Genomic DNA, 18369 nt, shown 5'->3' on the forward strand with positions numbered 1-18369 from the left:
TATGATTTGCATATGTAAGGGAATACGTTGATATGAGTGTGGAAAAAATATATATTCCTGATCTCTAATGAAGAATTATAAGGATTAAACGTCTTTTTAAAGGAATTCATTGGTGTATAAACTTGACCAAGTCAGTCACAAACACAAGCATTTGAACTTATATTTGTTTATGAGGGACTTGGTCGAGGTTATACACCAATAAATTCCTTTAAAAAAGTAAAAAAATACTGAACTTAGAGGAAAATCAATTCGGAAAGTCCATAATCACATGGCAAAATCAAATGAACAACTAAATTAGAAACAAGATAAGACATCGTAATATAATCACCATAAAGCGAAACCTTTAAATAATTCAGATCATTGAAAACAAATAAGACAAATTCGTAATGAAGTTGTCAGTTATTAGAAGGATAAAAGATGACTATAAGTTCAAACTTACTTACATTTTATACGACAAAACATTTTCCTATCATTTACTTAACAAAATGTTCTTCAAAAATATTTTCGTGAATATTTATTGTAAAAATGAATATATAACAAGCGATAAGGAATGCTATTTTGCACTCGATAATTAACATGACTTACACGAAGTGATTGATGCCCAAAAACACAAGGGCCATGTGCTGAATTTCTCCCATCTAGCTGCATATACATGTATATATCGTCAACTATTGAAGTATACAAAATGTTCAAATAAATATTATAATGATTTTATAGAATCTCCTCCCTTTTTTAATTGGATACAACTACTTTTCTTTTTTTACTGTTTTCAATATTTTGTATTACCACAAAACATGAAAAAAGTATGAGTTAATTATGTTTTTAATTGCTAAAAATTCTTTATATACTTAATTAGTTTTGAATATATGTCAAATTAATATAGATTTATACATGTTATATATGAAGTATAATAAAGAAACGACTTTATATCAAGAATGAATCACCAAATATGCATAAATTCCAGAGTTAACTTTAAAGCCTAAAATTGTGTTCGGCAAAAGGATGAATAATTATCATTAGATTCATGGAAATAAGCTTAATGTCTGCAAATTGCAGACAATAACTTTATGACTAGGCATTAAAATATTGCCTAGGATTTAAGCTTTCATAACATATTTAAGGATAATTAGCATATTACAGAAAAGTAAACGGCCAGTAGCCAAAACAATGAGGTTTGCACTCAAGGAGTTTACACAGCAAAATTGGTACCCAATTGTATTTCAAGCTTCTATAGCCTGCTTTGCTCGTCGTTTTCGTTTTGAGAAGGAAAATGATAGCATTTGATGGACGTTTTTTTCTATTCCAAATAATCGATATTTTTAGTTTTTACCAGAACGTAAATTCAAAATTGAAAGCGTCCTAGCTAAAACGGGACAAACATTGAGAAGTTCTATTTATGTAGTGTTTACGTGGAATGTTATATTATGCTTAAATTCAATTTTAAAATGTACACATTAAAAAAACGGGAGAGATAACAAAAGTATTTGTTTGTAAAACATCAATAAGCAAATGCTAAATTAAAAATTATGTAAAAATTTTAGTCACAAAATCACTAAACCCCGAAGAAAATGCAGAACGGAATTCCTTAAACAAATGGCAAAATCAAAAGCTCAAACACATCAAACGATTAGACAAAACTTTTAAATCATTAAAAGAATTAACTTGATGTTGTTGACATATATTTAATCTCTATTTTATAGATTTCTTTTCAATAACTTGTATATTTGTATAACATTCGTTATCTACAACGACGAAAGAATGTATTAAAATCTTTAACACTACTATAATACAGGAAGTTTATTAGCAGCATGAACAAATATCTTCTGCAACAGTATCCTGGACTGAAGGTTATTGCAGATGCAGCGGAACTAGAAGTTGTACCCATTAAAAGTGGTAAGTAAGAATTTTATCTTTGTCAATAATTCAAGATTGAAAATCATTACGTGTTAAAAACTGAATGTCTTTCTCCTGCTATATGCATAACTGATGTGTGTTCTGTTTTGTTCTGTTCAAATTACACAATAATGATTTTATGGAGTAAAGTTCTAGTTTTTCATTTGGTTTTGTTATTTCTTCTTCTTTTATCTTCTTTTTTCGAGTTGTTCTGCTTTGTTATTTTTGCTTTGCTTGTTGTTGTGGATTTGTTTAGGGATGTTTTATAAAAAAAACTGAAAAGGTACACTTCATAAAACGTGAAAACCCTTGATATTATGAATGGTATTGTGTATGCCAAAACTATATTATATCCCAGAATAGTTCCAAAATAAAGATTAAGATTGCGAGGTCTTTTATACAAATTAGAATTTAATCAACATATAAATATATAAATACTAATACAACATATATCTCCAACACCTAACTTTAATTGAGCATCTATCATACCTTAATGTCAAAAACTTATTGTGTCTGCTTTTTTCTTTCATAAAAAAATCATTACAAATTGTATTTATTACTATATTAGTTACTGTATCATTTGGTGTACCAGTCAACCAAACATATCAATTCGTTTTTGCCCCAGATAACTTTTAAATTGTATATATATGTTATTGAAAAAGATTCAAATTATCACCCTATGGTAAAACAAAATGCCATTGTTTTGCATTTAAATAGAAATTATTTTTTTTAACTCATTGCTGACCTATTTTTTTATTATTATTTTTTCAAATAAGCTGTACTCAAACTACTCTATGGTAAAATTGAAGAGATTTCTGTAATTTTAACCTTTTTTATTTCGATATTACCTATATTTCTCCTATTAGTTCAACAGAAAATAATAAAATTGTGTATATGAGCTGGTAGAAAAAAACTGTTAACTAATCAGTAGACACGTTATATCAAAAATTGAATTAATTCTAAATAATTAATTGTTCAGAGCTTTCAATAGATCAAAATTATCTTGTGCACATTACACACTACATATTAAGCGACACGATCCCAATAAAAGCAAGGATATCTCCAGAAAGGTTAGCAGATCCTACTCAAAGGTTGATACCAGTTTCCGTACTTCTGTTTAATCCGTTGATACGTCAAAACCATTGTTTACTTCCGTACTTAGTCAGGAATATGACAGTTTTTATATATTCGTTTGATGTGTTAGAGCTTATGATTTTGTCATTTGCTAAGGGACTTGCCGTTTAGTATTTTCCTTGGAGCTCGGAATTCTTGTTATTTTACTTTTTGCGTCTTATTCTTGGTCATGTTATGGCGTTGTCAGTTTGTTTTAGATTTATGAGTTTGACTGTTCCTTTGGTATCTTTCGTCCCTCTTTTTATGAAAGTCTCATTGAAAATTACAGATGATTTTTTTCATATGTTCAGGGTTTGAAGTAAGATGTGGAGGACAAAACATGATAAATATAACTGGAGATATAGGTAAGTAGAGATACCTTTTTGTCTTATTCATTTTTCCTTTTCTAAGACGATGTGATGATTCCTTCAAAATAGTAGTCCTATTATAATAATTATGGTTAACATTTCTTTGCAAACTTGCGTTTTTGAGACAAGTTTCGCATATCGTCATAATGTATATATAAAGGTAACTGTTACTTTCATTGTTAAGGTAACCGACACAAAAACGGGCAATCTCACGAATTATCGTGTAATTCTAAAATCATCTGACGCATGCTGAACTGTATATGAACATCGGGGAAAAAACGAATAATTTACTAAGATACTTTCGGAGCAAAATTATTATTCTGTCGAAAAAGTACAAATAATAGGATACACTTAAATGTGGTAAATAAACTCATCATAGATACCAAGACTAAATTTCGTATATAATCTAGTAAAATATAGATTAATCTGACTTTGCATTTTCTTTTTATAAAAACTTGGTTTGAAAGCAACTCCTTCTGATGGTCAGTGTAATAAGTGAGCGACATTCACACAACATGATTTGCAGTTTCATGTCAAAATTCATCTACTGTTTCAATTTATTATTTTTAATTACATCGATTACCGAATGCATGCATGGAAGATGAGAGTGTAGTTTGGAATAAAGTTGAAGATATTGAAAGGAGTATAAAGATAAAAGATAACCATTCGTTTACGATTCATTTATTGATATGGTTATTAGTGTATGTTAGTGAAACTTCCCATCAAAGTATCAGTCAAGACTAAAACTAAGAAAATAATTCTTGCAAAATATATTCAAGGAGATGTTAGTTGTTTTACATTTATTAAATGATATTACCATGTAAGTACCACGAAAATAATTTATAATTAAAATTAATTCTACAAAGAGCTTTGCATAAATATTTCCAGGAAGAGAAAGCGTTTATAGCCTGACATTTAGAATATTTAAGTTTTTTTTATCAATCACCGTGAATCTTGTGTCATTTGAAATGTTTATTCTTTCTTGCAATGAAGGACTGATTTGTAAATTAAAAATCCGACATCTGGGACTCTTTTAGTCAACTCATTAGACTTTGTTCACTCAACCAAAGCAGGCATTTGATATACGATCCGGTTACTATGAAGGTTTTACAATATGCAGAACATTTAGAATTTTAAAGCTGTTCAAAATGTTTTAATTTGATTAATGAAACTAAAAAGAACAACTTTTTCAATACTTTAATAACCTCATTTGGTTACTGTAACTGGTATTTCACCCATGTGTGTTACTTTAAGTTATATGTATGTGCAGTGATATGATTTATCAAATGTATATGTTTGATAAAGATTTAACATGGTTAAGCAGTATTTAGTTATCTTTGTTTATAGATGTATATATGCATCGATATGGCTTATGCCTCCTACGTATTAACTGGTATACATAGTTTTTCAAACATTTTATTTACGGTTGATGATGTATGAACTGTTAGTAAATAGCTTGATGAACAAAATGTGCTGACAGTATTTAAATGTTTTGGTAGAAAATGGATTGTTAATGAGAGAACAAAATAGGACTTTCATAAAAATGGAAATGGAATCAGATAACTTCATATCGCGAACTGTTAAAGTCGTTCGAAAAGTCAATGTATTGCTAAATACTTGTGAATGGAGGTCCATAAAGTATATGTAAGTAAAAAGTAAATAACGAAAATATTCCAAAGAAAATTCAAGTCGGAAAGTCTCATATCAAATGGTAAAATCAAAGTTCAAACACATCAAACGAATGGGAAACAACTGTCATATTCCTGGGCATTCCCTTATGTAGGAAATGGTGGATTTAACCTAGTTTTATAGCTAGCTAAAACTCTAACTTGTATGACAGTTGCATACAGTTCCATTTTACAAACAACACTGTCTGACCAAAACAAACAAACATAATTGGTATAACCATTAAAATGTCGATAATAGAGGTACATCAGTCAACATTGTTTTATACACTTAATCACTAGGTATCTTTCGATGAACTTTTTTAAAAATTAAAGTAGACACAACCCCTGTTTGTCAATTTTCTGCCGAGATACTGTTGACATTTAAAAAGTCTGGGTAGCAGCTTCAAGCTATTGAATGCCGAATGATAGAAATCTCGTAATGAATAAAAAAGAGATAATGGTACTATTACTCATCGGCATAACAGTGGTCCAAGTAAAGACAAAAAATGAAGACATTTGTTAAGTGATTATCACAAATTGCTGAACATTTTAAATATGTAGCAAAAACGCATATTGGCCTGAGTTTTATAGATTTCGATTCATTTTTTAATCAAAATTATACGGATCTTGTCTTTTAAAATGTCGACATTATCTAGATGTGCTAATCAATTAGCCATACACCATGTACATGTACCATATAGAATTAGACATGTACCATATAAACTGGGCAATCAAATCTTTCAAAACAAAAGCTGGTGCTGATATGAAATAATAGTACACTTACCGTATTAAATAAGTTTGAAGAGAAAAATATCCGTATATAAGAGCTCTAGACGTATTATTTTAATGAGTTCGATAGAAGAAAGGAATAACATGCTTAGTCCATGTAATAAATGTAACAATATCCAAATACTTTGAATAAAATGTAGAAAAATCATGTTGGTCTTTATATTGCTTATAATTTGTAAACTAATTAAAATTTAAAGGTCTGGTAAGTAGTTTAACGCTTATAAACAGGAGTCTTATCTTAGCTAGCTGATTGGCTATAAAACTTTGGATAAAAGATTTATTCTAGAAAACGATTGAGTGTAGAATCTATCACATTTTACATGTAAAATAAATAAAATTATATATCAATATACTAAATAAATAAATGATTGGGAATATGTTAAAGTAATAAAAAGTCAAGAGAATTTCAGAACGCAATTTGGTTCCGAACAATATCTATCACGCTTTGTGCATGCAGACTCCACGCGGCCTTCACGTGATTTTACTATTTTTAGAATAATTGCATAGTAACCAAATGCACTTGATTCAACCTTTACTAATTATGCAACATTTTTGACCTGGTCGTGATTAATGTCCTATAATAAGAACCCATGCAGCTTTCACCTGATTCTCTATTTATAGAAAAATGTCCGAGTAACCTGTCCATATGAACTTGATTGATTCTTATCATGTTATTTATATGAAGCGCCTAAATAAATATCTTATTAACAGAATTTATAGTGTCAGAAATTATATTAATTTATTTATGGCATCTTAAACTATAAATGCATACTATACGCTTTTATACCCCAATATAAAAAATAAAGGCTAATAGGGTGGTAAAGTATAAAGAAATTTTAACAAAATAATTAAACAAAAATAAAGAATACAGACCAATGACATCATTATAATGGGAAGAATACAGAAATTCGCGACTTCCATTGAAACACTCTTTAGGCAACAGTTGCTATTAGCTCATTGGTGAAGGTCGAAAATGCTTCATTTTACATATTTTTTAAAGCAACTTCTAAATATAATGCATTTGGTTTCGCTCATTGTTGAAGTCCGTAAATGCTTCACTTTTCATATTTTTTCAACAAATTCTAACTAAATATAATGCATTTGATTTTCTCATTGTTGAAGGCCGTAAATGGTTCACTTTTCAAATTTTGCTGTTTCCATATCAACGGCAGCCATTTTGACCTTTTACAAAAGAGATGTCAAAAACATTTCACTTAAGTCTAATATTCTGTCAGAACATGCTACTTTTACGTTGTTCCCCCAAAGGTTTCACTTTTTTTGCTGCATGCAAACTCCAAGCAGCTTTCACTTGATTTTCAGAATTTAGAGATTGAAAAATCCCGATGTATCCGAGTATTTAAGAACAATCCCGAAACAACAGAATGAACTTTCGTCAGGCTTTATTATATATCAATATACTAAATAAATAAATGATTGGGAATATGTTAAAGTAATAAAAAGTCAAGAGAATTTCAGAACGCAATTTGGTTCCGAACAATATCTATCACGCTTTGTGCATGCAGACTCCACGCGGCCTTCACGTGATTTTACTATTTTTAGAATAATTGCATAGTAACCAAATGCACTTGATTCAACCTTTACTAATTATGCAACATTTTTGACCTGGTCGTGATTAATGTCCTATAATAAGAACCCATGCAGCTTTCACCTGATTCTCTATTTATAGAAAAATGTCCGAGTAACCTGTCCATATGAACTTGATTGATTCTTATCATGTTATTTATATGAAGCGCCTAAATAAATATCTTATTAACAGAATTTATAGTGTCAGAAATTATATTAATTTATTTATGGCATCTTAAACTATAAATGCATACTATACGCTTTTATACCCCAATATAAAAAATAAAGGCTAATAGGGTGGTAAAGTATAAAGAAATTTTAACAAAATAATTAAACAAAAATAAAGAATACAGACCAATGACATCATTATAATGGGAAGAATACAGAAATTCGCGACTTCCATTGAAACACTCTTTAGGCAACAGTTGCTATTAGCTCATTGGTGAAGGTCGAAAATGCTTCATTTTACATATTTTTTAAAGCAACTTCTAAATATAATGCATTTGGTTTCGCTCATTGTTGAAGTCCGTAAATGCTTCACTTTTCATATTTTTTCAACAAATTCTAACTAAATATAATGCATTTGATTTTCTCATTGTTGAAGGCCGTAAATGGTTCACTTTTCAAATTTTGCTGTTTCCATATCAACGGCAGCCATTTTGACCTTTTACAAAAGAGATGTCAAAAACATTTCACTTAAGTCTAATATTCTGTCAGAACATGCTACTTTTACGTTGTTCCCCCAAAGGTTTCACTTTTTTTGCTGCATGCAAACTCCAAGCAGCCTTCACTTGATTTTCAGAATTTAGAGATTGAAAAATCCCGATGTATCCGAGTATTTAAGAACAATCCCGAAACAACAGAATGAACTTTCGTCAGGCTTTATTATATATCAATATACTAAATAAATAAATGATTGGGAATATGTTAAAGTAATAAAAAGTCAAGAGAATTTCAGAACGCAATTTGGTTCCGAACAATATCTATCACGCTTTGTGCATGCAGACTCCACGCGGCCTTCACGTGATTTTACTATTTTTAGAATAATTGCATAGTAACCAAATGCACTTGATTCAACCTTTACTAATTATGCAACATTTTCGAATAATTCACTAGAAAATATTTCAATAGATTCTAAAATTTATATTGTAAATATACACACTGCAGTTATTAATAGATAAATAAAAAAATAACTTGTACACTTTAATACAGCCAATCACAGCGTTCTTAAGTTGACTTCCTTCGCCCTGTCTTGGGTAAACAAAAGGCCAACCTAATGCTGGGAAAATGTAATACTTCCGTTTTCCCTATACATCAAGCATCATGAAATTGAATATTATGTCCAGAACTATACGAATGAAAATTATAATAGATCCAAATTTTATTCAGATTGTACTATAAAGAAACCGAAGTTTTTTTTCGATTTATTTACATAAACTTATTAAATCAGCTGCAGCATTACTATTATATGTAGACCTTCATTGCATAAAACAATGGAAATAACATTGTATATTGATATAAACGATCAAACTTGTAAATAAATAAATAAATAATCTTTATTTCAAGAGGATGATCCCATTAGTTAAAAACTAATCTTCCTGAGAGTCCTCAAAATAATAATAACATAGTTATAAGTATAAACAGTATTATAAAGTTATATTATACACAATATACAATTATATTGAAATAATAATGAAAAGGCATATTAATTTGCACAATTGATGAAAAATTTGTAACATTTTGTTTTAAAAAATACAAGTGTATCACTCATTTTGCTTTCATTTGGTAAACTGTTCCATATTTGAGAACCTGAATATGTAAATGTTTTCTTTAAAAGAATTGTTTTTGGTTTTGGAAGATTTAATAGTTTTTCATCAGCTGAACGTAAGTTATAGTTTTGATTATCAGTAAAATAAAAATTTTCTTCTAAATAGTTAGGAACCATGCCATTAACTGATTTAAATACAAGTATTGCCTTTTGATATTGAATTCGTTTTTCCACATTTAACCAGTGTAAACTTTTAAACAATACACTGGATGATGTCATAATGTCAGCTTCTACTATAACCCTAGCAGATTTCTTTAATAACTTATTAAGTTTATTTATTCCACTGTCACAACAACTTCCCCATATATTACAACAATATATATAATCAAATAATGGCAGAATATAAGCATTAAAATAGATAATACGTATATGCATAGGTAAATATTTTCTTATCTTTTGTAATAAATTGATTCTATTTGATATAGTAATTGACATTTTATCTAATTGCTGATTCCAATTTAAGTTTTTGTCAATATATAAACAAAGTAGTTTTTCACAATCTACATTTTCTATTTGTTCATTTGAAATATTGATATCTAAACTGTTTACAGTTAAACAAAGCCTTTGTTTTAAACCAATAATCATTGATTTACACTTTTTGGCATTTAATTTCATACAATAATGTGTTACGCACATTTATGCCTGACAACTACAGTATGCAACCGGGGACATTGAAGCGCCGTGTGTGTTTCATTAACAAAGGCATAATGAGGCAGAAGACCTAAATCGTTTAAAAGAAATACTTTTATTGTAAGCCGAATACCTTTATATATATATATATGGTATGCGACCTTCCTATTTATATACGTCAATATTTAAAGATAGAGATACAGATGATCGATACATGTACATACTATTTGAATCCTACAGCAGTTTAGTTTCTTTTTTTTTTTTTACTATTTTGCAGATGGACGCCTTGTGGTTTCCTCTACGAAGTTTATGATGCCGAGTCTAACTGCTTATTCTGCATTAAACTCGATCCTAAAATTGCGCAAAAATTTATAGTAAGTATCTGACAAATTATGAATACGAATGTACATGGATCAGATTGGAGTGTAGAAATAAAACACCTCATTGCTTTAAAGTGCTTCTGATACCAGAAATTTTTTCAATTAAAAATGTGAAAACATAATAGAACGGGGATCATGTGTTAATACTTTGGCAGCTAGAATTTTCCACCGAAGATGGCTTCGTTTTTGGTAAATGTGTCTGCCTTGTCGATTTACTAAAAAATAAACAGTTCGTTTCTGATATCGATTTTATTGGTCATGTATGTTTATGATATTGCTGTTGTTTTTTATTTGGTCGGGTTGTTGTCTCTTCGACACATTCCCCATTTCCATTCTCAATTTTATTAATATGATATGCTTAGAATTGGTATTCGTGGTCACCCATGCTGTGTTTTAATAGGATCGCCTGAGATAGGTATCATAGATAGTGGCTGAAGCTATCAAACTAAATATAAATTTGAATATACTCTGTTCAAACAACCCGGCTAATAAAGTATTTGGGGCATGTGAAAAAAATGAAAACACAGGAGTCCTTTGATATCAAATCTAGCCAATTAGTATAAAGTGTAACATTGACAAACAATACATAAATTGCTGAACGAAACTGGTGAATAGAAAATAAGAAAATCACAGTTATATCCTACTCCAATTTCAAATGTAGAAAAAGAATCGCATCCTGTATTGAATTAAATATTTTTTTCTAACAATTCAGCATACAAGTCGAATATATATACACATACATGTACCGATAATATAACAGAAATGCAAAGCCAAAACAAATTAACCATTAAAATATTTAGATAATTATGTTATTGGCTAGTTTGATGTGACGTTTGTGTTATCAGATGGCAAAAACTTGTAGATTCTAAAAACTTTAAGTTGAAAAATTTGTTTTAGTACGGTTTAATTTTGCTTTTATATAGGTACATGATAAAATAGAAATCTTAATCGTAAAAAATTCTCTTCGTGGCAATTTCTTGTTTGATAGTCGAACAAATTGTTATAACAATTTAATAGCTATTAATAATCTTAAAAAGTCATCAATAATTCGGAATAACAAGAAACTGCATTTGCAGGTGGTAGATAAAGATAATACGAAGAAATATGAGATTATGCAAGTAAACAACGACCTAAAAATTACAAGTAAGTTTTTTTGCAGTTTCCATTGTCTCATTAGCAATCATACCACATCCCTTTGTGTTACTATAAAAAAAAAAAAAGAAGATCGATTTTAGGTTACAGGCTATGAAAGAGCGCAATTGGTGCTCATAGGCATTGAACAAAACGCACATAAATGTTGTCAAGGAAAAACTTAATAGCTTTGATAATCTCATCACACCTCCAGTAAATATATATAGATTATTTACCTTTCTCATTAGAGAAAGAGTATATATGAGTTACAACAAATACATGTGCAATTACATTTTTTTAGCGAACATTTCTTTAATAGGAAAACTGTTGTTTGATAGGTCTGGAGTATGTGAAAGAGTAGTATAAAGAGTAGAAAAGTAAAAACTCTCAAACATTTAAGAAAGGACCACCAAAAACACTTCATTTGTCTAAAAACATCCAAAACATTTTCTCCACTGCAAAGATAGTTATTAATTGCACTATTTTCATATGTATTATTCCAAAAGTCATGTGTAATGAAAAGTTCTTTGAAAAACTGGTTAATGAACTCGTCTAAAGCGCCGAAAGCTTAGTACTACTGTTGAACACTTGCTAGAAACCGAGATGAAACGATATTTTTTTTACAGTTAATGTAGAGTAAAGGAAATTATGTAGTTTTGGCGGCTGCTTCCTATAATTCATACGGCGATATTTTGTTTTTATGATGCAAAATCATAAAATATTACATTACAGTATGTGTTTTCTTCTATTTATCTTAGGTATAAGAGACGCAATTGCAGACCTAACGCCTACAAACAAATTAACAGACAAGCTTTTACTTGTGTGTGTTTCAGTGTTGATTAACAAAAGAACTAGCAAACGAAGGATATTTTGTTGCAACTGTGACCAAACAGATGCCATGCCGAGTATCTGTTCTTGCAACTGTAGTTTGCGAATACAAACCATTGTTATTTTTATAGTTTTATGCTTGTTAATCCTTATATGTATTGTTTCGTTTTCTTCTTGGGTGTGGTAAGATTTAAAGAACATAGAACGGAGAATACTCAGCTGGTTTAGTACTAGATATCCTGGTATACATTGAGTAAAAGAAAAGCGAAAGATACCGAAAGGACTTTCCACTTCATATGTCAAAAATAAACAGAAAACTCCATGGCAAGAGAGAGGAACGAAAAGCAAACAATAGTTTACAAAACAGAAAATTGTATTTAAGACTAAGCAATTCGACCCCTTCCCCCTAAAAGGTGATTTAAAGAATATTAATTTGAATATTTTGTTTATTCTTTATTAGATATTAGCGATGAAACTTGATAACTTGCTGTCTTGTTATTCAGTGTACTAATATTATTATGGTATCATGTTATATTTAATTGTATTACTGATACGCGTTATTCATTTGCAAATTGATAGAACCATTCACTTACTATTATTGTTTAAATTAATATAATGTCATCATATGTGACACACTAATGCAATATTTTGAATGTATTTACAGATAAAACGTGTCTGCTAACAATTTAAAAGGTTCGATTTGTTATTTCATTTTGTTTTATTCAACCGTGATTACAGATAGTAGATAGATATAGGAAGATATGGTATGCGTGCCAATGAGAAAACTCTCTATCCAAGTAACAATTTATATAAGTTAACCATTATAGGTCAATGTACGGATTACAACTCGAAGACTACAGCTAGTTCACAATTATGCTACATCACGGTGCATTCTTGGGATTCAAAACACAGATTTGCTAATGTAATTTTTTGAATTGTATAATACATTGTAAAAGATATGCGTTACTGTTCATCCCTGTGACACTGAACGGTGAAGTGTTTCTTGTGTGTATCCTTTGGATATGTTAAGACAAATCCTGAAAATTCTTACGTGTTCTTGATTTATTACTGTACATCGATTTACAATTCTTTACTCATTAGAAGCAACAGAAATAAAATTGAGAATGGAAATGGGGAAGTGTGAAAGAGACAGCAGCCAGATCAAAGACCACAAAACAGCTGAAGGTCGCAAAAAGGTCTTCAACACATGCAGCAAGAAAATCCTGCATCGGAGGTGTGCTTCAGTTGACCCCTAAACAAATATGTGTACTAGTTCAGTGATAATGTCATACTAAATTCCGAAATACTTAAATGAATTAAAAAAAAAGTTATTCACGATTAACAAAGGACAGAGGTTCCTGACTTGGGACAGGCGAAAAAAAATGAGGCGGAATGAAAACTATTTGCAAATATCAACCAGTAACTCGAAATAACAACTTTGTTAAGTCATAGATTAATTGGACATTCTTGGTCTTCAAATTTTCGGTAATAATTTTTAAAAACTATTCTTATTAACGACTGATTTTTTAAATTTTCAAAGTTTAAGTATTCAGCGTCAAATATTACATGAATATTCAAGACAATAACATTATGATATGAAAACTCCCTGTTTTGAAATAGTCGGACAGGCTAAGTCCAGATCCAAATATCCCAAACTTGAGTGCCCCTAACTCAGTTACAAAGGGGCGATACCAATTTAGGACGATGCGAGTACTAGCATGACTATAAAGAAGTAAGGTTAAGCAATGAATTACAGCATTAAGTTTCTAACCTTTTCAGACAAAAAATAAGTAAAAAAAGTTGTGGTTAATATTATGATGTGTGTATCATGTGTCTTTAAACGTATTCATCCAGTACAATACAATATTCCCCTAGTACAAATATAGATTGATATTTCTCCAAGAAGATATATTTGAATGATGTGAACTGGACTCATGTTGTACTGTTATACCACTGTCTCAAGTTAGGGGAAGAGTTGGGATCCCGCTCACATGTTTAACCCCGCCACATTATTTATGTATGTGCCTTTCCCAAGTCAGGAACCTGTAATTCAGTGGTTGTCGTTTAATTTGTTCATGTGTTACATATTTGTTTTTCGTTCATTTTTTTTTACACAAATAAGGCCGTTAGTTTTCTCGTTTTAATTGTTTTACATTGTCTTATCGGGACCTTTTATAGCTGACTATGCGGTATGGGATTTGCTCATTGTTGAAGGCCGTACGGTGACCTATAGTTGTTAATGTTTGTGTCATTTTGGTCTCTTGTGGACAGTTGTCTCAATGGCAATCATACCACATCTTCTTTTCTATATTAACTTGGAAAAATTTAGAAGTCAAGAGAATATAATTTTTATTTGTAAAGAAGGATTTTGAATCCCACTAAATTCCAATATATACTGTTGTATATGCCATATTGGAATCAAAACTACGACCATAAATATCAATTAAACAGATTATTAGGTTTCGTACATGTATATCAGATGGGGAGAGAGAGGTGCACAAAACAGTCTTTGACTAAAGAACAATGGGATGTTCTGAAGGAAACATAATGCGTAATACAACAGCCCGGACCGCGCTTGTCTTTCATGGTTTTAAAACTATAAACGCATACGAAATAGTTTTTTGATTATTTTTTAATTCTTGCATGTTTTTAAATTATGTTAAACGAAGGAACGATATTCGTGAAAAATCCAGAGAAAATGCATCTTGATAAAATAATGAGATATGGAAATAGTCCCAGTGAGACAACTATCCAACAGAGATCAAAGAACGAGGAAGTTATTTTAAAGTCTTACTAAAGTTTTTAAAAAAACCAAATAGCTCGGTTTCCCAGTATTGAGTTATATATATTATGACAAGTATATATTTTTGAATTATCTGTGACAGTAAGAAATGAATATATAGCTGCACGATTTGAAAATTACATACTAGATACAGTAAACATATACGCGACGCACTAATGTCCATGTTTTTTTTCAATTGTCCATTCTATTTATAAATTAAGTGAGTTTAAGATTTTTAGTATTCAAACAGACTTTATAATTGTTAATTTAACACGTGTCTTGTCTTCATGATAATGGGTCTTCAAAGTTATAAGTATCTAAACAATATTTTATGGATATATTTTCTGATCCCAATTCATCAAATTGTTGCTTTATTTTATCTTTTAATTTATTGGATCAGCCATTATTACAACAACAACAATTCAGACAAAACAAATTATTCGTAGAAGAGATTTAATAATGAATTTGTTTTTAGAAAGGATCATTACAGAATTAATCAGTAAAAACTGTACTCTATGTAGTGTTGTAACAACACCAAGCCGAGTACTGTCGTTTTTATATTTTTACAATAGAGTACATACTTAATCTCTACTCGTTATAAGATTTACTTAATAATCTCTTCTCTGTAGAAGATTTACTTAATTGTATAAACATTTGTTTTTATTATAAGTATGCAACAATATTTTATAAAATCATAAACTGCTTTCTTACTCAGTACCAAAGATACCAATTCGATACTTATAACAAACATGTCTTACAATCATGCATTCCAAGGTACGTACATTATATTTAAGAATACGATCTCTATCAATAAATATCTGTTAGATGACTTTAATTACATTTTTTAATTTTTTTTTTAATTTTAATATAAGTACGCTTTTGCAGTTAAAAGGTAAAAAAAAACTAATACAGCTTAAATAAAGTTTTTTCATGAAGTTTAACAGTTTATATATATATTAAACGTATGATAAAAGTCCGCACTGTACTAATAATAAATATATTTTAACTATTTGTCATGTTCCGTTTTATTCAAATATCATTTAATTACAATAAAATTGAGAATGGAAATCTATTAACAGTCAAATAGATTAATTCAGCTCAACTTTCAATATTTTCTTTGTGTGTATTATTAAAATCATACAGTAATTGTTTATCAATGTGAAAATAAACGGAAGATGAAGAAAAAATATGTAAAAAAAAACCGTTTACTAGCAGACACATTTTCTTGATTTATCATTCAATTTTAAACGAAAACTGCCGAAAATATAAAACTAATTAAAAACAAGTCCCTTTCATTAGTACTTTCTTTTATTTCAGATGACTGTTACACTTCCTGTATAAACGATGATGAATCTAAGTTGATGGTTCTGAAGGATAAGCATGCCTTATGTGAAGATTTAAAATATATTCTGTCCGTTCCTGATCTATGTGATGTTACATTCCTTGTTGGTCCAGAACAGCATCCCATTCACGGACTTAGGGCTATATTAGCTTCCCGTAGCAGGTAAATAAATGTTTTTCATATCTTATAATCGTTCATCATTCTGTCAAATTCGTCTAGTATACACATTTTTTTGGTAATCTTATTGTCACCGTTTATCTAATTGTACTGTTAATTATAAGCAGATTGTTTAACCACCAGTGTACAATATTACAGATATATTAAGGCTTAAAATTAGCGAAACACATGATTTCATTTTTTGTTTTGAGTAAGGTTTTTGTGGCGCAAACTTTAGCTTTCTTTGTTTTGCTTTTGTGACCATGATTGCATTATAGTTTCTTTTTTTTTTGCTCATTGGACCATAATGTAGATTATCATCATGTTCCCTTGTTGTCTTTTATGACATTGATATATTTCTTTATTGCAGGATATTCTACTTAATGATTCTTGCAAAAGAAAAGGAAATGAAAATTAAAGATTCACAGAAGAAAATAGGATTTATGAAGAAATTGAAACAAATTCGTAAATTGCTGATATCCAAACCGTCACACAAAGCTTTGAAATCCGGCTTACCAACCAAGTTAACGATTTCTGTAGAAGAGTATGAAGTCAGCGTGTTTGAGAGGTTGCTACGTTACATTCACTGCGGGGTAGTCTCGGTCGACGTATTTACAGTAGTAGGTAAGAATTGTTTCACAATTTTCTTTTAAAAAGTTATTTAGTTTCTTTAAATACATTTGTAATTTTGTTGCCTAGGAATATAAACAGCATAAGCAAGTACTACCTTATACATATAACTACTTTTTAGCAATATTATATAAATTATACAAGGTTTTCAAATCAGAAAGTGTTTTCGAAAATTGAAATTACGTAAAAAATTTGATTATCATTTGACAAGCTAGTGTAAGATCAGCTTCATTTAAAATGTATATGCTTTGTCAAAATGACTGTGTAGAAAGTCCCAACAGAAAATAAAGTGTAGGTATAAGTTTTAAGAGAAATATCTGTTGCAAGCAGAGATATATTCAAACGCATACATTGTATATATTTTCGAACGTATCTTTTTTTTTCGTCACACAGTTTCGATCCATGAAAGTCTATGATTTTATTTACTATATCCTTGTATATTTATTTTCATGTTTGTTTTGTAGGACTATTGAATGCTGCTGAGAACTTCGAGTTGGAATGCTTAAAGAATGCATGCTGGGAGTTTGCTGTTAGTTGTATCCGACCTGATCTTGTACATGATTTAATCGCTTCGGCGAATGAGTATTCTACCAGTAAACTGACCAATCACCTTCTCAAAGAGGTAAAATAATAATCTGTTATGCTTTATTCAAATACAATTAATGTAGAGTCAATTTATTGCCAAGTTTTAATTATTAAATTTTACTTAACTATAAGTTTATATTAATTTGATGCGATATCAAAAACACTTCATAAAGGTATCGATCAACGTTGTAGTTTTCATTAAATAGTTTGATTTATCATTCGCAAAAAATGCAAATTTAAACTTATATTGGTTATCATGTGTAAAGTCATCTTCATTTAGAATGTGCATTCTGACTATGCGGTATGGGCTTTGCTCATTGTTGAAGGCCGTACGGTGAGCTATAGATGTTAATTTCTGTGTCATTTTGGTCTCTTGTGGACAGTGGTCTCATTGGCAATCATACCACATCTTCTATTTCATATGCTCTTAAAAATGTGTCTGTGGTATTTTGCCTTACTATTTTACTTACAATGTCAAAATAATTAACATATTGCCTAACTAATTATATTTGTATTTTTTTCCAGATTCAGGAGATATCCTATAACCAACCAGAATTGCTATACTACACACCACGTTCCCGATCGTGTAGCACCCTGGACGTCACTGATAACAGACGGAACAATAAAACTACCAACGGATTCCTAATGAGAACTGTGTTATAG

General features: G+C 29.8%; 1 protein-coding gene across 1 annotated transcript; it reads left to right on the forward strand.

Moving 5' to 3' along the window:
• Window positions 1-1808: 1808 nt before the first annotated feature.
• On the forward strand, window positions 1809-18369 carry LOC134727352 (serine-enriched protein-like). Its single transcript, XM_063591729.1, has 6 exons — window positions 1809-1893; window positions 3318-3371; window positions 16311-16497; window positions 16862-17115; window positions 17586-17743; window positions 18232-18369. Exons 1-6 carry the CDS (start codon window positions 1809-1811, stop codon window positions 18367-18369), a joined length of 876 nt encoding a protein of 291 aa, XP_063447799.1.

The sequence above is a fragment of the Mytilus trossulus genome, chromosome 8, assembly GCF_036588685.1.
Source record: "Mytilus trossulus isolate FHL-02 chromosome 8, PNRI_Mtr1.1.1.hap1, whole genome shotgun sequence".
NCBI lineage: Eukaryota > Metazoa > Mollusca > Bivalvia > Mytilida > Mytilidae > Mytilus > Mytilus trossulus.

What these genes read in the sequence shown, in the direction of transcription:
- LOC134727352 (XM_063591729.1), top strand. Translation starts at nt 1,809, where the DNA reads ATGAACAAATATCTTCTGCAACAGTATCCTGGACTGAAGGTTATTGCA. An exon ending in AGTTGTACCCATTAAAAGTG is followed by an intron (nt 1,894 to 3,317) that starts GTAAGTAAGAAT and finishes TCATATGTTCAG; the next exon opens with GGTTTGAAGTAAGATGTGGA. An exon ending in ATATTAGCTTCCCGTAGCAG is followed by an intron (nt 16,498 to 16,861) that starts GTAAATAAATGT and finishes TCTTTATTGCAG; the next exon opens with GATATTCTACTTAATGATTC.